The sequence below is a fragment of the Pempheris klunzingeri genome, chromosome 9 (genome assembly GCF_042242105.1).
Source record: "Pempheris klunzingeri isolate RE-2024b chromosome 9, fPemKlu1.hap1, whole genome shotgun sequence".
Lineage (NCBI taxonomy): Eukaryota > Metazoa > Chordata > Actinopteri > Acropomatiformes > Pempheridae > Pempheris > Pempheris klunzingeri.
Window position 1 is genome coordinate 2,933,570 of NC_092020.1, and position 17,005 is coordinate 2,950,574.

The 17,005-nt window shown below is 42.3% G+C and overlaps 1 protein-coding gene across 1 annotated transcript; it reads left to right on the forward strand.

Moving 5' to 3' along the window:
* Positions 1-1,583: 1,583 nt before the first annotated feature.
* tspan17 (tetraspanin 17) lies at positions 1,584-16,053 on the forward strand. Its single transcript, XM_070836614.1, has 8 exons — positions 1,584-2,118; positions 9,308-9,358; positions 11,130-11,276; positions 12,086-12,256; positions 12,731-12,856; positions 13,439-13,486; positions 15,172-15,288; positions 15,559-16,053. The coding sequence occupies exons 1-8, from the start codon at positions 2,032-2,034 to the stop codon at positions 15,622-15,624; spliced, it is 813 nt and encodes a 270-aa protein (XP_070692715.1). The 5' UTR covers positions 1,584-2,031; the 3' UTR covers positions 15,625-16,053.
* Positions 16,054-17,005: the final 952 nt, after the last annotated feature.

Consider the following 17,005-nt stretch of genomic DNA (forward strand, 5'->3'; position numbering starts at 1 on the left):
AGCCCCAAAGGGACCCCACAAAAGAAGGGAACGTGAGAGGAGGGGCATCTCCAAGCACAGCAGAGATGGATCTGTTTGACAGATAAGAGATGAACTAATCAATAGAGCCACAACATGGATGCAAAGCTAGTTGCAGACGGCTGTTTAACACATTGTGGTCCGCTGGATCAAAGGCTAAGCTGAGGCCATGGAGAAAGAAAACTGAGTATGAGCAGAAAGCCACTGGTGAACTTGAACAGAGCTATGGAGAGAGTGAAAAACCAGACTGTTATTTTGCAAAAGTTTAATAGTTCATAAAAGAAATTGATTGTGTGGGTACCTAAATAAGGAATCATATTTCATCGGGTCCTTACGTAACCTCTCGTGGCATTTCAACAGCCCCTCCGGTGAAACTGTGTGAAAATCTAGTTAGTATACAGTGTTTACATGCATTTTAATGAACTGAACTGAGCATCTTAAGACATATTAACAAAAAGCCAATACACACTTTTTAGATTTTTGTAATTGCAATATATCTAGATACCCAATCATCAATTAGTGCTAATACATAATTTGCAACAACAACGAATGTATTCCTGCTCCTGTTTTATTTTCCTTTGAATATACTCACACGTTGTTTGATCTGACGTACAAATGAAACACCTTTTTTACTTATTTCTTTGGTTTTACCGTCTTTGTGTGATGTATCACTGTCGATGATGGTTAAGGGACTGAAATGTGCCCAACAGCAACTCCTCAGGGTGCAAAGAAAACCAAAGCAACATTTATCACAGGTTCATAGAGTGCCATCTGTAGGACTTCAGACAGAAGTTCAAATGAAGCAACATGGCTTGAACTGGCGTTGCAAAGGAGCCATTGTGCTATCGCTGCTCAAGTCAAAAGGTCTGTTCGCCCTCCCAGTGTCAGTGGCATTAATCATACTTGCAGTAAGCTTTCATTTTTAGTCACAGTATGGTGAGCAGTGTACACACTCCTTCCTGCTAACCTGGATCCTCACTTCCCATGATTAGGACTCATGCAATTCTGGCACAGCTGCTTTGTTGGGAGAAAAAGGTGATATATCTGTGTTAGATATCACATACATCATTCAAGTCAAGAAGTGAAAGGCGGAGCAAGACTGCAAATAAGGTGGCATACAGTCGGCAGCATTACAGTCGGTCAGGGAGCCCACATGCAGAACTCCAGAACAAATGTGTGTTGTATGTGTTGTGTTGTAAAGAAAAGGCTTTATTATACTGTTAAACACCACTCATTTGCTGTGGGTGGTAGGATTAACAACAATGTGGTCTGTTAACAATGCTAATAAAATATTTTTCTTTTGAATTTTCCCTCAATTTTGCATGAATTATATTATAAACCTGCTGCTCCCCTGCATCTGCAAACCCCTCACCTTCTCTGTGCTCATTCTAGGGGCTATAATTGGGGCTATTTCAAGCTCTTTCTCATTCTTCTGTCCACCCGGAGAAGTGAACACCTTCATTGAGACACAAGAGGCCGCTCTTGAGGTGAAAAGGGCGAAAGCCAGCGCAGTGGTTTCTCCGTTTGACAGCAGGGGCTTGTTTTACAGCACTAAACAACAAGGATGAAGATTTCAAGCGACGATGCGGCACCAGAGATAATACAGGAGACGTTTAGGTAGCTGAAAGGCCACCAGCTTCAGCCTTATCTCCCGGTGTAGGCTGCGACATTAACCAGCCAGGCAACTCGATTATCGACTGAGCTGCAGATGAATGTCTGTGCCTTAAGTGTCCCTGGATTTGTTGTTGTTAGCTGCTAATGCTAACCACAGAAGTTGCGAGCTAGCTGGCCTAGCAATCCTAATGGTAAAAGCGGGGGGAAAAACAATTAGCCCCGTATGGTTAATTTACTTAACGCTGTCCGTTGAGTAAAGTCGATGTTGTGTAGCTGATGGAGCCAGTTTACATTGGCTTCAACAGTGCAAGACCCGCAGCTTTGGTTAAGCTTTTGAAGTACCAACCGTAGCAGTTAGCTAGCTAGCTTGCCAGTTAGCCACCACTATCCTTTGGAAGAATGAGTAGAAAACACAATCATTTTAAAGGAGCAGAAGTCAGCTGCTGCGTGAAATACTTCCTATTTGGATTCAACATTTTATTTTGGGTAAGTAAATACGCTCTTCGTGCTGTTTGTTATGAGAAAAATGTGGCCAATGATGCTAATGTTAAAGTTTAATTGAATATAAGTTAGCTGAACGTTAGCACCGTTGGTGAGTGTGAACATAAATGATCCCAGAGGTTTCAGTAAAATGATCATTTAAGTTAGCTGAAGTATCACATTAGTTTGTTTCCTGCCGTATGTTGTTGTCCTGGGTTGATTGGTGTTGTTTGTATGTGGTAATTTGCTTAACAGATTAGTTTGTTTACTTGTTTGCCTGAGACAGAGTCATTAAGTCGTTGTAGAGTAGTGATCAGGTTTGTTTTAGGTCTTTAACATTAGCAAAAAGTTTACATTCTTTTAATGTCTTTACACTATTTAATTCCACTTGTTTTAACTGCCTTTTAACAGTCTTTTTTTATTTATTGGCCTGTTGGCATCTGAAAATGTTCCTTCCATGAAGCCCAAAAACTAAAGTGTTAGTTTTAGAGGCACTTATATAGTAGAAGTATAACCAGTCCACTTTAATTACTTAATCTGCTTCTTAAAGTTTGTAGAAGAGGAAAGGGACCATGGATGATGGTTTGATTGTCTGTAAGATTTAAAGTCACGCAGATAAAAGCCATGTTGATGCTGGTGTCTCTCCCCGCTCTGACTTGACAGTGTGGACTGGGACCATTGTGCTTCACTTTGAGAAATGGCAGTCTCATCAGCATTGTTAGGCCAGTGGCAAGTGAACCCACGTCTCCTTTACAACACCCCCCTCCATCTTTATCCCCCCCTCGGTCTGAAAAGTTCCTCTGTTCGGTCAGCGTCACCCCTCCCTCCTCACCCGTCTGCGCTGCCTGTGTGCGGCTGGTGTGATATAATGTCTTTGGGTGAAGGAATGGCGTGTCTGTGTGCCCCAGAGGGTCTTCCCACACACTGTTGGAAGGAAAAGGCCACACGGGCCTGAATACCACCCAGCCCTCCTCTTTTCAAGCACCCCTTTCACTCCGTCCACCACTATAGTGCTCGGTCTCTGCGGGACAGCATTGTTTCTCTCACTCACACACCCACAAGCGCACAAAGAGGGATGGTGATAACAAAGACTTGGGGGGGAGAACTGGGTGTGATTCTATGTTTTCTCCCCTCATATGCTTGTTCTGACGTACTCATCAACCACATGCAATCCACATTCAACTGGCTCTTCTCCTATTCCTCCTTCTTATGTCACCACCTCTTCATTCCTCCACACTCCTCTTCAAAATGTAGGAGTGTTACACTTCATCTCTTGTGTGTGAGACTGAGGTGATATGAACTGCCAAACATGCCAAAAGCCAGAGGGTTTTTGTTTTTATAGAGAACTAGAGGAATACAGTGTACAATTGGCTTCACAAATGAAAAGTGCTCTGTAACTGAACCGGACTGAACAATCAACCAGGAAATATTGAGTCACAGGGTTATGGTGTTGTGTCTGACTCATATTGCGTTCTCTCAGACGCTCGGTTGACACTCAGGCCAAGCTAACAGCCTTGTGTCGAAGCTCTTTGTGAAACTGTGGAACAAGTTCCAGCTCGCTGGCTGTTTCCGTTAATAATCACTAGAAGATGTTCCTCTCTTGTCTGTGTGCTGCGAAACTGGATTTGACAGACAAGCCAGTGCATTGCCAAAATAGAGAGAGATGTGGTTTATTCTCCACAAATCAACCCATTTGTCTTTCCTATAGTGATCTTGTCAGGCTTGAAAACGCCACCTAAATTGAGACAGAATGCTTGTAGGATTCTAACTATTGTGAACAAAATGGAGCAATAAAAGCCTAGTGCCGCCTTCTCTGTGCGAAACCCTGCAGCGCCTGAGCTCGCTGTTGACAGCCAGGCAGTCTCACCCAACAACAACGCACCTTCTCTAGTCATTACAATGGACACATTCCTCACATCCACTTAATTAATCATATTTTCTGCCTGAGCTGCTGAAATGTTTGGAAGCTCTGCATGCTGTAATTAAGAGCTTGTTAAGCTGTAACCAAGTTGCTGAATTGGTTGGATGCAGGCTGTGTGTTATTAGCCAGCTACAGCTCTAAGTGTCTGCTCACATTTGGCACTAAACATGCACGTTGTTGATCACATCCCAGGTGGACGGCTCTGAAGAACCATGTGTGAATCCTATGCGATCACGTTGGAAGAAAGCATAGTAGACTTAACACATGAAATAATTAATTGATTCATCGATTAGTCAGTCAACAAATTAATCGTTTTTCCAGGCAAAAATGTCAAACTTTTACCGGTTCCAGCTTCTCCGACACAAGCATTTCACGCACTGCTTTGTCATTTTGGAAAGTTATCCAATTAGCCTTGGTTTTTGTGAAATGGGAAATGGTTTTTGGGCGCTAGGATATCCCTTTTTTCCATTTTTCACTTTTTTTTTTTTACTGTTTTCATACGATTTCTTGATGATAAATTGATTATTAAGGAAATAATCAATCAGTTTAATAGAAGATACAAATAATTGTTAGTTGCACCCTTGTACATAGAATGATAAAGCTCCTAAAAACAGCTATTTTTCTGTGTCCTAGTCTTACATCTGAGGATGAATGTGCATGTTTTTCAGTAGTACTGGCCGTTTCCCACAGATAAAATCAAATGTGAACAGGGAGGCAAAGTCCACTCACAGGGGGATTTGTCTTTTCTGATTTGTTCTGATTTCTGTTCTGATACTCTGTGTTGACTGCAGTCTGTCTCAGTTGGGTCTACACAATATCTGGAAATATCTGGATACAAGATAATGGCCCTGAACAGGACTTGGCCTTCTCTCGTTATAGCCTCCGCCTGGAGTCTCTCTTCATAGTCCATTCCAGTCGGATACATTTTGGCCCAGGAACTTGTTTTGTTTACATGCTGTTGCAGTAAATCAGCCAAATTGATACATTGATTTCGCTTTATCAAGTCATGTGTACAGAAGTGTGAATGCACAATACGAGGAAGTGTTTCACTGCTGCGGGATCAGACGAGCTGTTGGCAGAGCAGCTGATCATATCATCAAGAATGGCTGCGTTCACACGGCCGGCCACATTAGAAATTCAGCTTCTTAGGGAGTCATTGAAAGGGCAGTCACACTTGAGTAAGTCTGCGGTGTGTGTGTGTGTCCGTGTGTGCGTGTGTGTGGAGCTTGGTTTGTCTGCTAGTTAGTTTAGGTTAATGGGATCAGCTGGCTTTGGGAGGCATCTTCTCAAGTGTTGATAATCTCTCTCAGTCCACATGGAGAGGAACCCCTCGCTCTGGGACACACACATCTTACAGCAGGATTTGACTGAGAAAAAAAACCTGAACAGCAAGATTTGAATAACGAGTCAGATACAAGAACATCTCTTTGCAGACTTTGTTTATTTGCTCAGCGATGAAAATGCAAGTATAGTGATAAAAAGTACTGGGACTAGACAGATACAAAACATGCAGAAGAAAGGGAAATGAGTAACCTATTAGAGTCGGTGAGATTCAAAGAAACGAATCCGCAGGCGCTTTCAGAACGTCTCGTCTCCAAACAAACAGAAGCAATAAACTATAAACTAGGCAAGAACATACAGGGTGTACACAATGGTGTGCTTTTCACGGCTTTGTTGCTTAATTGTTGAGAAGAACGAGGATATGATTGTTGATCTTCATGTAAAATACTGTAATGTTTATTTTTCGCTGAGTTTTTATCTGGTGCTCGGTAAAAAGTGCTGGTTATCTGAAGAACAATTTTGTCTCGGAGTGGCGCTGACAGAGATTAGCACAGGTGGTTTGTTTCAATGCCACCGACTGACCTGAATTTGACTCTGGCTGCACACATTACACTGTGGGAAAAGTCAGATAAAAGGAAATAACGGCAGCACTGTACAAAGGCAGGTTCAGTTCAGTTTGAATGTGCTCATTCAGTCAAATTCACTTCAATCCAAACGTTATTGTCCCGCGAGGGAAGTTTGGTTTGCAGATAGGGCTTCAGAAAGGCACATAATATGGATACAGAACGGGCTTAGAAGCTTGCATGTTAAATAGTGTGTTAGGTAATACAATTACAGACACTTCAGAAAACAACTTGGGAATTCTTAAAAGTAACACGAGGTCAAGTCTCTGTAAGAAAAAAAAGGAAATAAATTGTTTTCGCGCTGTCCTTGGCTTGTTTTTTTGATCAGCATTTTGTCCTTTCAGAAAAGGGGTTCTTACTATTTTGTATTTTTATAAATAAGTTAATGGAACTCTTCGCTGACTGAGAAAGAGGTTCAGAGATGGTGGAAGAAATAGTAACCCAAAATGACAGGGTACCAGACATGGATACCTCATGGCTGTCTGACTTAATGCTGCCTTCGAGGTCGTCTCAAGCTGTGGCAAGGGGAAATGGAACTTGACGTGCATTGAAGTACTTTTGACCGGAAATAATAACAGAATTGGCCTCATAACAAAAGTGCTTTTCTGGTGTCTGGCTGGTGTTTTATTTTTGAAGCACCAGAGTGAGGAGGTAATTTTTTTTCTTTCTGCTTTATTGGATAGTTCACAGTAGAGAGCAAGCAGGAGAGATGGGAAAGGAGAGTGGATTGTGTCCACCAGAGCATCCTGTAATTGATGACTTCAGCAAAAAGCCAGAAGTAGCCTAGTTGTGTATTTATTTTAAGTGCCTATAATTGTACATGTATACATGTAATACTGTATGATAAACAATGTGACCTCAGACAGTTTGGATTCTCTCTCCACATTATATGGATCCCTCCCATAGCACTTGAAGGCACCACTTGATTGGTAATGTCCCCACTCAGATCCAAGCTTCTTAATCTTCTATGGCTAATTATTACAATGTTTGGTATTTCTAAGTGTACCACTGACAAATATTAACCCTGGTTAAGGAAATACAACGTGTGCCAGATGTTAACCCTCAGCAGTTCATCAAATCCTCCTGATTTCCTGTTTTGGACAGAACAATGGGAATGAGACAGGAAGCCATGTGTTGGTGGGAGAGAGTTTAATAGAAAATGTTCCCCTTCAGAAAATACAAACCAAAATATCTTTAAAACACATTTTTTCTTTCACTTTTTAGTCTGCAATAAGCAGCATTAGTGTAACATCCTTAGTGGGACTGCTATAAATATAGCATCCAGTTCTCACCAGGAGAGGACACCGATTCTCTTCATTTCAGCATTTAATGTCTGATGTTGGGAAAGATAATTATTATGCAGTTCATATAACCATCAGTGTTGAGTGATTACTTGGCACAGAGCGAGGGCAACTTCCTGGTGATAACCTCTGGGGATTTTGAACTCGATGGGCCCCTCTAATGCAACATTAATTTTGGGCTCTGTGCAGCGGGGATCGTCTCATTCAGAGAGAAATCACAGGTTCAGTTTAGTCCTCTGGCACTCCCAAGGACACTCTTTCACGGGCCGCTTTCCAGGCCCTGAGTCAGCCAAGGACTCGCACCTTTTTATATGTACAGGTGTTGTGTTGCATAACGATTAGCAACGCTTGATGCAATGACATCCACGCATAGTTTATTTTTCATTTGAAAAGAAAGTATTGTATGTATGTATGTGTATATTTATATATAATATAGCTCTTAGTGAGCATGGCAGTGTGTGGTATAAAAACACCACAGTTTAACACATAGAAGTGTTTTTTCCCCCTTATTTTCATAATAATGTTGGCTTATTCAAAGAGGAGGATACTAATGCAAGTTTTTATTTACATTTTGATATAACAGAGAACTAATTAACTCTAAGGTACATGAATTCTCGCAGAAACAGTCTGTCTGAAGCTAATCTTTACAGCGCTGCTTAAATAATATCCCAAGAATTTTGGCAGCATCAAAAGATTTTCTTTGGTTTCAAAAGACTAGTTACTGAATGTGAATCTGTAATTTGCCATGATAAAGTGTTTGCAATTGGTAATCATCCATAACATCTAGAGAACCGATGTTTAACCTTACACTTTAAGCTGAATCTTGTGTAATAGTAGTTTCTACACTGTGAGAGTTGTTTTCTCTGTTTGTGGATTATTTAGAGTCAGAGGCTAAATGACTTAATACTCCTACTCTGTCGGTCTAATCTCTTCTACCTGATCTCTGCCTACTTAGCCTGAATCTTCCAGCGTGTCACTTTCCAGCTGAAGCCACCACACCCTTCACTATAACTGCTTATGTAACTACCAGGCAGGCCCTGCTGCAGTCCCTCACAGTTGGTGCTGTTTGGCATACTGTCACATTGTTAGTCTTGTTATGAGTGTGCTGTGTTTACTTGTTTCCCCCTCAATTTAACCTGCTTCCCAACAATATGATTTATCCCAATGTCAATGTGAGCTATTATATTTCAGGTTCTTGCCTGAGTTAAGTTCATCACCATCCCACATCTCTTAGGAATCACATTTTGTGGCAGCTAAGCACATATTTAGACACATTATTTGAGTAGAACAGCACTGCCAAGAAATGGGGTGATTATTCCTGAAATGCAGTCTGATTAGTGTAATCCTAAAGCCCAACTGTTGTATTGTTAGATTTGGTATCCTTACATGGGGTGGTCCAGCATTGCGGCCCTCTCAAGCAGTCACTTAGTGCCTGAAGTGCTCTTTTTCTGGCATGTTTTAAACTGCGAGCCCTACATTCATCCTTCACTGGGAAGGGAGGCTAATACCAGAGGGATTTTCCTTTACTCTCAGGGTATCAGATCCTCCAGCCTCTTAAGCGGCCCAATGACTCTTACCTGCAATAACCTGTAGATGTAATTATTCACTCTGTCCACGGCAAGTGAAAAGACATCTTCTCAGAGTTTGGTTTTGTTTAAAGGCACTAAAAGCCAATTCTCTCATTTAGCTCCTTTCTATAAGTGATTCCAAATGAATACACTATTATTGTATATTATATTATGTATATTGAGATGTTTCACAGGGAGATCTCTGTACTTGTGTTTTGGCTGGGCTCATCTCACATGCGTGACGTGGGTGTGGCTCTGTCAGGAAAAGATGATGTCATAGATTCCTATGGATCAATCAGTTGTTATCTGAAGACAGTTGTTGGGCTGTTTGCGTATGTTGCCAGGGTGACAGCACTGTAATTCAAATGCGGTTGAACCACTTGCACACAGTCCAGATAGAAGACTTTTTTGAAAGTTAACATCTCTCAGTTGTCATTAACTTTGATTGATGCTTATTAAGTCGCTTTCCAGTGAAGCCTCTTATTGTGCTTTGTTTTACAGTTACTAGGAGCAGCATTCTTGGGCATAGGCCTGTGGGCATGGGCAGAGAAGGTAAGTATAAACACATGCACGCAAACACACACTGTTGAATTACAACATGATCAGCCTCAACAGCATAGCTGAAATTCTTTCCCATATTCTGGCAGGAATAAGCTGAAAGTACATTTTGCAGGAGAGAGTCGAGATAAAAATAGAACTTTTTGAGAGAAATGATGTGAGAAATAAAGCCACCATTCCTATAACACTTTGTAGCACTTACAGGCACATGACCTGATAATGGTCCCGGTAAACATGCGGTCGTCGTCTCAGGAGATGAATTATGTTGTTGCAGCTGGAGCTTAACTGAAGCTAGAAATGGGCACGGCTACAAATGAAGAACTATAAGGCCAAAATTACCAACTCCTTTGACTCAGCCACCAGGAATTCGCCCGTCCTCGCCCCTCACAAAATGAACTCCTCAAATTTGCCAGGAAACTGGTTACTGTTTATTTTCCACAATGTACTAGCTGCAAAGGTCAGGCGTTGCTATTAACCTCCCTTGTGCAGTGCATCATGACCACGTTTAGAACTCCTTCCTATCAAGTTAACAGTCAATTTGTTCATTAATTATCTAGAAGTTGTACCAGTCGGTTCAGTAAATGCTGCACCAGTGTGGAGGCATGTACTGATTAGTAACGTCTGGCCATGAACTCTGTGCAAATAGGCCTGTACCGGAGTACCTCAGTGGAACATGAATAATTTAAAAGGATTAGGTCGAATGATGAATAGCGGGTGCTGGAAAGGCACAATGGTGAGTTTGGGTCTCAGTGACTAAGATGATTAGTTTCTAGCCTGCTGTGTTCAGCCAGACTAGTTTATTGTTTCAGGGCCTCGTGCTTAAATTCAAATGAAGGCACTTCATTCTGCACCAGTGCCATAAAAACACAAGAATGCAGTTATGCCTCTGTCCCACTGTTGTCCCTTAGCTCAGTGCATTGGGAGCTTAACTCAAGCAGTGTGAGATTTCAGCATCTTGTGCTTTGGCAGCAAGTGTTTGACATGTGTACTGTATGTGACAAGCAAACAGGATATCAGAGCTGAGAGCTGAGAACGGGTGCCCATGTTTACAGATGATAACAGTGGTGGGATCCCTTTCAAGATGGTGAGAAATGCAGAAAGAGGTGGTGAGAGTTCATCCCTGAGGCACAACACACATTCTAGTTGAGTAATCTTTTGTAACCTGTGGCACAAACTCATCTTCTAGTGAGCCCACTCCTTGGCGTCAGAGTGTAGGCTTAATTTATGTTAAGTTGACAAATTTGTCAGTGTGAGATGTGATGCAGACCAGTGACTGTTGTGGAAAGCATGGTGGACACACTGTGGCCTCTGGGGCTGCAAGGGCAGGATGTGCAGAGAGGAAGGACAGTTTGTGAATGTTTGCTGAAGGCTGTGAACGGTGCCTCCATCTGATAAAAGTTACTGGTTTTATAGGCTGGACGGAGATCTGCTAGAGAGTGAAACTGTGGTGTAGATACTCTGATATAAAAAAACACACACAGATACCAATCTAATCAAATATCAGTATCGCCATTCTATTAGATTCTTCTGCTGTCTGCTGCATGTCTGAACAGGATAACTCCAGCTTGAGCTAAGTCATTAGCTAAATGGTCACTATTTCTCTTTGACATCACAAGCTCTTTTCAAGGTTACTCGTGATTTTTTTCTTTTTTGTGGAGTGAGAAGTTATACTGGGACCATGTAATAGAGGGAGTCAGGCTTGATTTTGAAAGTGTTATTGTGAGAATTCTAACCACTCTCTTTCGTCTCTCTTCCTTTCCCTCAGGGCGTGCTGTCCAATCTGTCATCCATCACAGACCTCGGGGGCTTCGACCCCGTGTGGCTCTTCATCGTCGTTGGAGGGGTCATGTTCGTCCTGGGCTTCGCTGGCTGTATTGGAGCGCTCAGAGAGAACACCTTCCTGCTTAAATTTGTAAGCCAGCTGCCAGCTCTGAGCACAGACACCATTTTAACCACTTCACACCCCTTAGATCTGCAGTTCACACCAGAGCTGAAGCTGTCAATGGGTGATTCACCCGAGCCAAATGCTGTGGGAGGTTCCAGGGCACAAATACATGTTATATCATCACCAAACCAAGTCCTCTTTCATCACACGGTCGAGATCAGAAGCATTAATCCGAGCCTCATAAGTCGCCAAAACATTTTCTCTGTCAAACATTATTGTCTTCATTTTATTATTTTGTTTTGTTATTTATTCTGAAGCCCAAAGCCACAACGGCACCATTTTGGGAGCTTTATTTGGGTTCAGCTGTATTGATAACAACATGTGTCTGTCTGATGGAGACAAACCTTGTTGCTGGCTGCGATTCTGAGTAGCTATTAACTCCAGCCGATGTCCATTAGCAGCAGTAAGTCAGGCGTCAGAGTGAGGAGCTAATGTGGCTTTTGTGCATTTATCATTAGCTCTGTCTCCTACATTTACTGTAAAGGGATGATATAACGGTACCTCAGGGACTGCGGTTTTTGCTGCCCCGCGCTCACTCAGCAAATCAGGAGAGGCCCAACAACTGGACCTGCAAAGGGACGTTACATCAGAGCTGTTGTCCTTTTAGTTCTTATACAAGAGATGCCAGAGAAAAAACATTATTAGTGCTGTGTTCCTTTTAAAGAACAGGATTATCAGACACACTATCAGATTCCCTGATTGAAGACACAGATTCATTGTTTTCTGTTTGTGTGTATGTGCGTGTTTACTCCTATGTTGCATCATGTACTTTGCAGTTTTCCGTGTTCTTGGGTTTGATCTTCTTCTTGGAGCTGACTGCGGGGATCCTCGCCTTCGTCTTTAAAGACTGGATCAAAGACCAGCTCAACTTTTTCATCAACAATAATGTCAAGGCCTACCGTGATGACATCGACTTGCAGAACCTGATCGACTTTGCCCAGGAATATGTGAGTCCACACCCAGTGACTGAAACTTGTGTGTCACTCCCTTCCTTGTAAGAGTTGGTGTTTGTTGGCTGGTCGCTCCATTGTCTAGATATTTTCTTGTCACTGTGAGGTTCTGGGCAGAGAGGAAAATGAGTCAGCCACTGCAATTGTGGAGTAAATCTCATGATTAATGTGATTGTATTTCCCTCAAATGATTATCCAATTACATGAATGAAACAGTTTAGATAATTGGCTCCCGTGTGTAAACGCCAGGCTCTGTCATGGCGTACTGTAAAGACGATTAGATCCGCTGTTGTCTCGCCATTTGTGGTTCACTATCTGTCGTTGCTACCCGCCACAGTTAGCTGGCTACCCACCCAAGCTGACCTGAGTGAGGCTCTGAAGAGCTGTTTGAAGACCAGATCATAGTAAATAAATCTGTCCGTTAATCAGAGTTTGCGGTTTAATCTCTGCCTGCTGTTGCTGCCGTCTCAGTGGTCATGCTGTGGAGCTCACGGGCCCGACGACTGGAACCTGAACATCTACTTCAACTGCACGGAGCTGAACCCAAGTAGGGAGCGCTGTGGAGTTCCCTTCTCCTGCTGTGTCAAAGACCCTGCAGTGAGTCATTAATAATAATACTACATGATTAATCGTGCATAATTATATATCATGAAATGAATCCATAATCTCATATAGAGCTGCAATCATTCAACAGTTATTCTGCTGAGTGTCCTTGGACTTGGACCAAAACAAGGCATTTAAAGATGTTACCTTGGACACTGAGAAATCACAATGGGCATTTCTTTTACTATCTTCTAACATTTTGTAGACAAAGCAATTAACTGAGAAAGTAATTAACAGATTAACTGATAATGAAAATAATTTCTTCCAGCATTACAGTTGATTTTGGATGCTTGTAGAATTGATGATTGGAAAGATGCTTAAAATGGACAAGAGTAGAAGAGTACTGAAGAATATTTGGGCTTTTTCAGGCAAGGGACAGTATCTAGAAGCTGTTGTGGACACTCTGCAGCAGCGTTACTACAGCGTTAACCCATTGCTAATCAATAACTTGTTGTTAAATTACTCCTCAAAGGAGTCAGTTCTTGATTTATTTCTCCTCTCACCACTCAACATCTCAAACACTGTGACCAGTAGCTGAAAGGGAGAGGATTTCACCTTTTTGTGTTGTTCTTGCAGGAGGATGTCATCAACACGCAGTGTGGTTATGATGTTCGGCTTCAAGGGGTTTGTATCTTCAGACATATCTCTATCACGTCTGTAGCCCTCTAGTGGTTTCTATGTACTTGATTATTTACCTTCACTTGTCAGTTTTTCTCTCTCTGACTCTCTGCATTGTTCTTTCGTGTTTTTTCAAATAAATCGACATCATTTAAAATCTAATGAAATTATAGCAGTTAAAGAGAAGCAGTTCCTCTTGACAGTAGAGTCACAGGCCGTATCCGAGCATGATTGACAGGCAGTGCCAGCCCTCCTTGTTAAAGTGATGCAAAGCTCCTGAGTGGTTTGACTCCTGAGGGCGAGTTGATTGACAAGCTTCAAACCTGTTTGATTGAAACGATCTAAGCAGTCATTGAGGGTGGAGTGGCAATCAAGCTCATTTGTGTTCGGCTTGATTGCTTGTCTCAAACCCAGAGTAAAAATAGAGTAATGGCTGAAATTGAATAACTTTGAATAGAACCAATCAGAATGACATTTTATAGTATCTTTGCTTAACAGAAAAATGTAGAAAATATTCCTTTTTAAAAAAAACAAAACAGAGCACTTAGAGTTGGCCAACACAGCAAACACAGAGGATGTAAAGGGTTAAGTAGCACACAGACTCCTCTGCGTGCTTTTCGCCTTAATAACAGATTGTTCTTCTAACAGGGATAATTAGGCTCCAGTTATAGCCTAGAGAGCAGCCTTACCATACTCTGTAATTGGCGACTCAGTGGGTTATGCCAGTCCGTTCCCTTTTCCTCTGTGTGTGGGTGTGGTGGTTACAACTCGCTGCACTGCAGTCAGAAAGATTGCTGTTGCTAGGCGCACTGCAATACAGTGAACCACCTGCCACTGAGTTGGTATGAATTAATTTTCTCTGTGTGCTCTTCTGCGAAAGCCCTGGCCATTGACATCTTGCTGAAACTATCAGTGATGTGCAGTAAAGTCCTGTGGAGCATGTTTATGGAGTGCAGACAAGGAAAGAGGAAGAGCAGGAGACATGAGGAGGACAGCAGGACAACAAAGGCAGAGGGTTGAAATAGCTTCAGAGGAAGTTCACAGCCAGAACAACATAGGGTTTCCTGCTTTTTTATTGGCTGCCAAGGGGCTTCCTTTACCTCCCATTGGTGGAAAGCTAGCTCTCAGGTTTTGCAAGAGAACAAAGGGTGTGCCTGGTTGACTTGCGCTGAAGAGTAACAAAGATAGCATTATATAGCGTCCTGTTCACACTCATTCTAACCCCCCCTCTGAATTTTAGTGTCTTTGCAGCTGTAAATTACACCTTTTTTTTGTTTCCATTCCCATGTCTGAACAGACCATGTTCAACACTGGCTGAATCTGACAACACAAACAACCATCTGTCCGGTAGCAGGAAACAGCTTCTGCCTGTTTGTTCAGTCCTCACAGGGTCCTCTGAGTGACTGAATACACTGCCTTGATATTCTCCATGACATCCAGACACTGACACGTTGTAATCTCAGAGTGACTCAGCTATCATTCACTCCTCATGCCCTCCTCAGCAGGGAAGGAGTCAGTGGGCAAAAGGCTATCAGTGTTTTTTGTTTTTGTCTACCATTAGTCATAGGTCAGAACTCAGGTGTTTTAAATCATGTAGAAGGCCAGTTTCCTCTCACCGTAGTGTGTGTGTGTTTTTCAAATGATTTAATCTTCATTTAAATTGACCTCTAATCTGCTTTTGTTTTTAAAAGGAGCTGGACCGACAGCAATACATCTATACCAAGGGCTGTGTGGGACAGTTCGAGAAGTGGCTTCAGGACAACCTGATTATTGTAGCTGGGATCTTTGTTGGAATTGCACTTTTACAGGTAAGAAGTCCTTGACTGTCGACTGTTTTTCTTGCAAACATTTACCCGAGGAAGCCTAGTGCATTTGAAATGAGGTGTTTACCTAAAACTAACAATATGTCTGGATCTTGACTTTGTGTCGTCTCTGCCCCCTAGTGGTGGCAACAGGTAGCATCAAGCAAACCCCTGCAGTACAGCAGTCAGCTCTTGTTTAGGCCCAACGTGCTGTATTTTGATAGGATTTTTTGTAAGCATCACTTGATCTTATGTCCTGTGCGGTTTCCTCTTCAGATTTTTGGTATCTGCCTTGCTCAAAACCTGGTGAGTGATGTGAAAGCTGTCAAAGCCAACTGGTGACAGGAGAGATGAAGTGAGGGAGTCCCCGCCAGGTCAGCACAGCACACAAACCGTCCCTGAGGACGGAGAGCCGAGAACACTCAACTCTGTCTACTTTGCCACTGAGCTAAGCAGCACATACATACTCTCACATTTGCATACGTGCAGACACAAAGAGTTTACTTCCTTGTCTGTCAGTGACACTTGAAGGCGGAGTAGACTATCCCACATGAACCAAACAGTCAACACTTTGTTTACCACTCAGCTGGGATTTCAACCCAAATATATACGGAGGACGGTCCTGCCTATTCTTCAGAGTTAGATTCCGTTTTTTCCTGTTTCCTCTGATTTTGTTCTTTGGACAAGTGTATTTATGGGGCGTAGTTGCACAAGGACTCCTCTCAACTGGGAGATTGGAAGCCATGGATGAAAGTAAGAGACGACGACGACGACAACAACAAAAAAACCAATGAAAAAGGGACGATAAGTCTCCCTTTTTTAAGTCAAGCATTACATTGTCGCAGAGCTCGACTTTCCACTCAGCGAGGGGCTGAACAACTCCTACAAACAGCCTGTTTTTAACACACTTATCCCCTCCTCCTGCTGTAGGGGACTGTGGGCGGCTGGTCAGCTGGCCAACAAACACATGGATTCCTCTGCGTGTCATTTATTTTTCCCTCCATCCTGACCTTTTATGACCACTGAAAAGACTCTGAGCACTGGCTGGTCAACTCTGCAACTTTAAATCATTTCAGGAGATTTATATTCTATCTCTTCAAATTTGAAAAAAAAAAAAAAAAGTGCCATTATTTCCAGTGATATTGTTTTGTCTCCTTCCTGTTCTTTACCTGGAATCTCTGCACCCCGCCCCACAATACCTCAGGGCCTGGCTGAAAATATATGCTTTCTGCCTCTGGTTTAAAGCATATCTATTTTTTCCATCCTTGTCTGTTGAATTTAGATGGACTAATGTAATGCAGAGAAACACTGACAGTTCCTCAAAAGTCACCCTGTTTGCCCTGCAGAGATTGTATTATCTGTTGACTTGCTGAAGGATAGTGTATTGTATCCTATGGAATGGCCTGGTGTGGTTAGGATTGTAGGTCGATGCTATACAGGTGTAATAATAGCTGAGATTGTTGTTTATCTCTGAGCATCCCTCAGGCACATGGGATCGCTGGTTTGGGGCCTTTTTTACTTGACTCATGTCACCACATTTGTCTTATATTTTGTCTTCTGCATATTGATATAAGAAAATTTGTCTGTTTTAAAGATGTCTTTTATTAATCTGTCCTATCCTGTCCTTTCATAGACACAGATTTTTGTTCTGGGTTCATTGTTTGACTTCACCAGGCACCTGTTTTTACCTCTGACCCATCAGTCATGTGCGAAATGGCTTCTT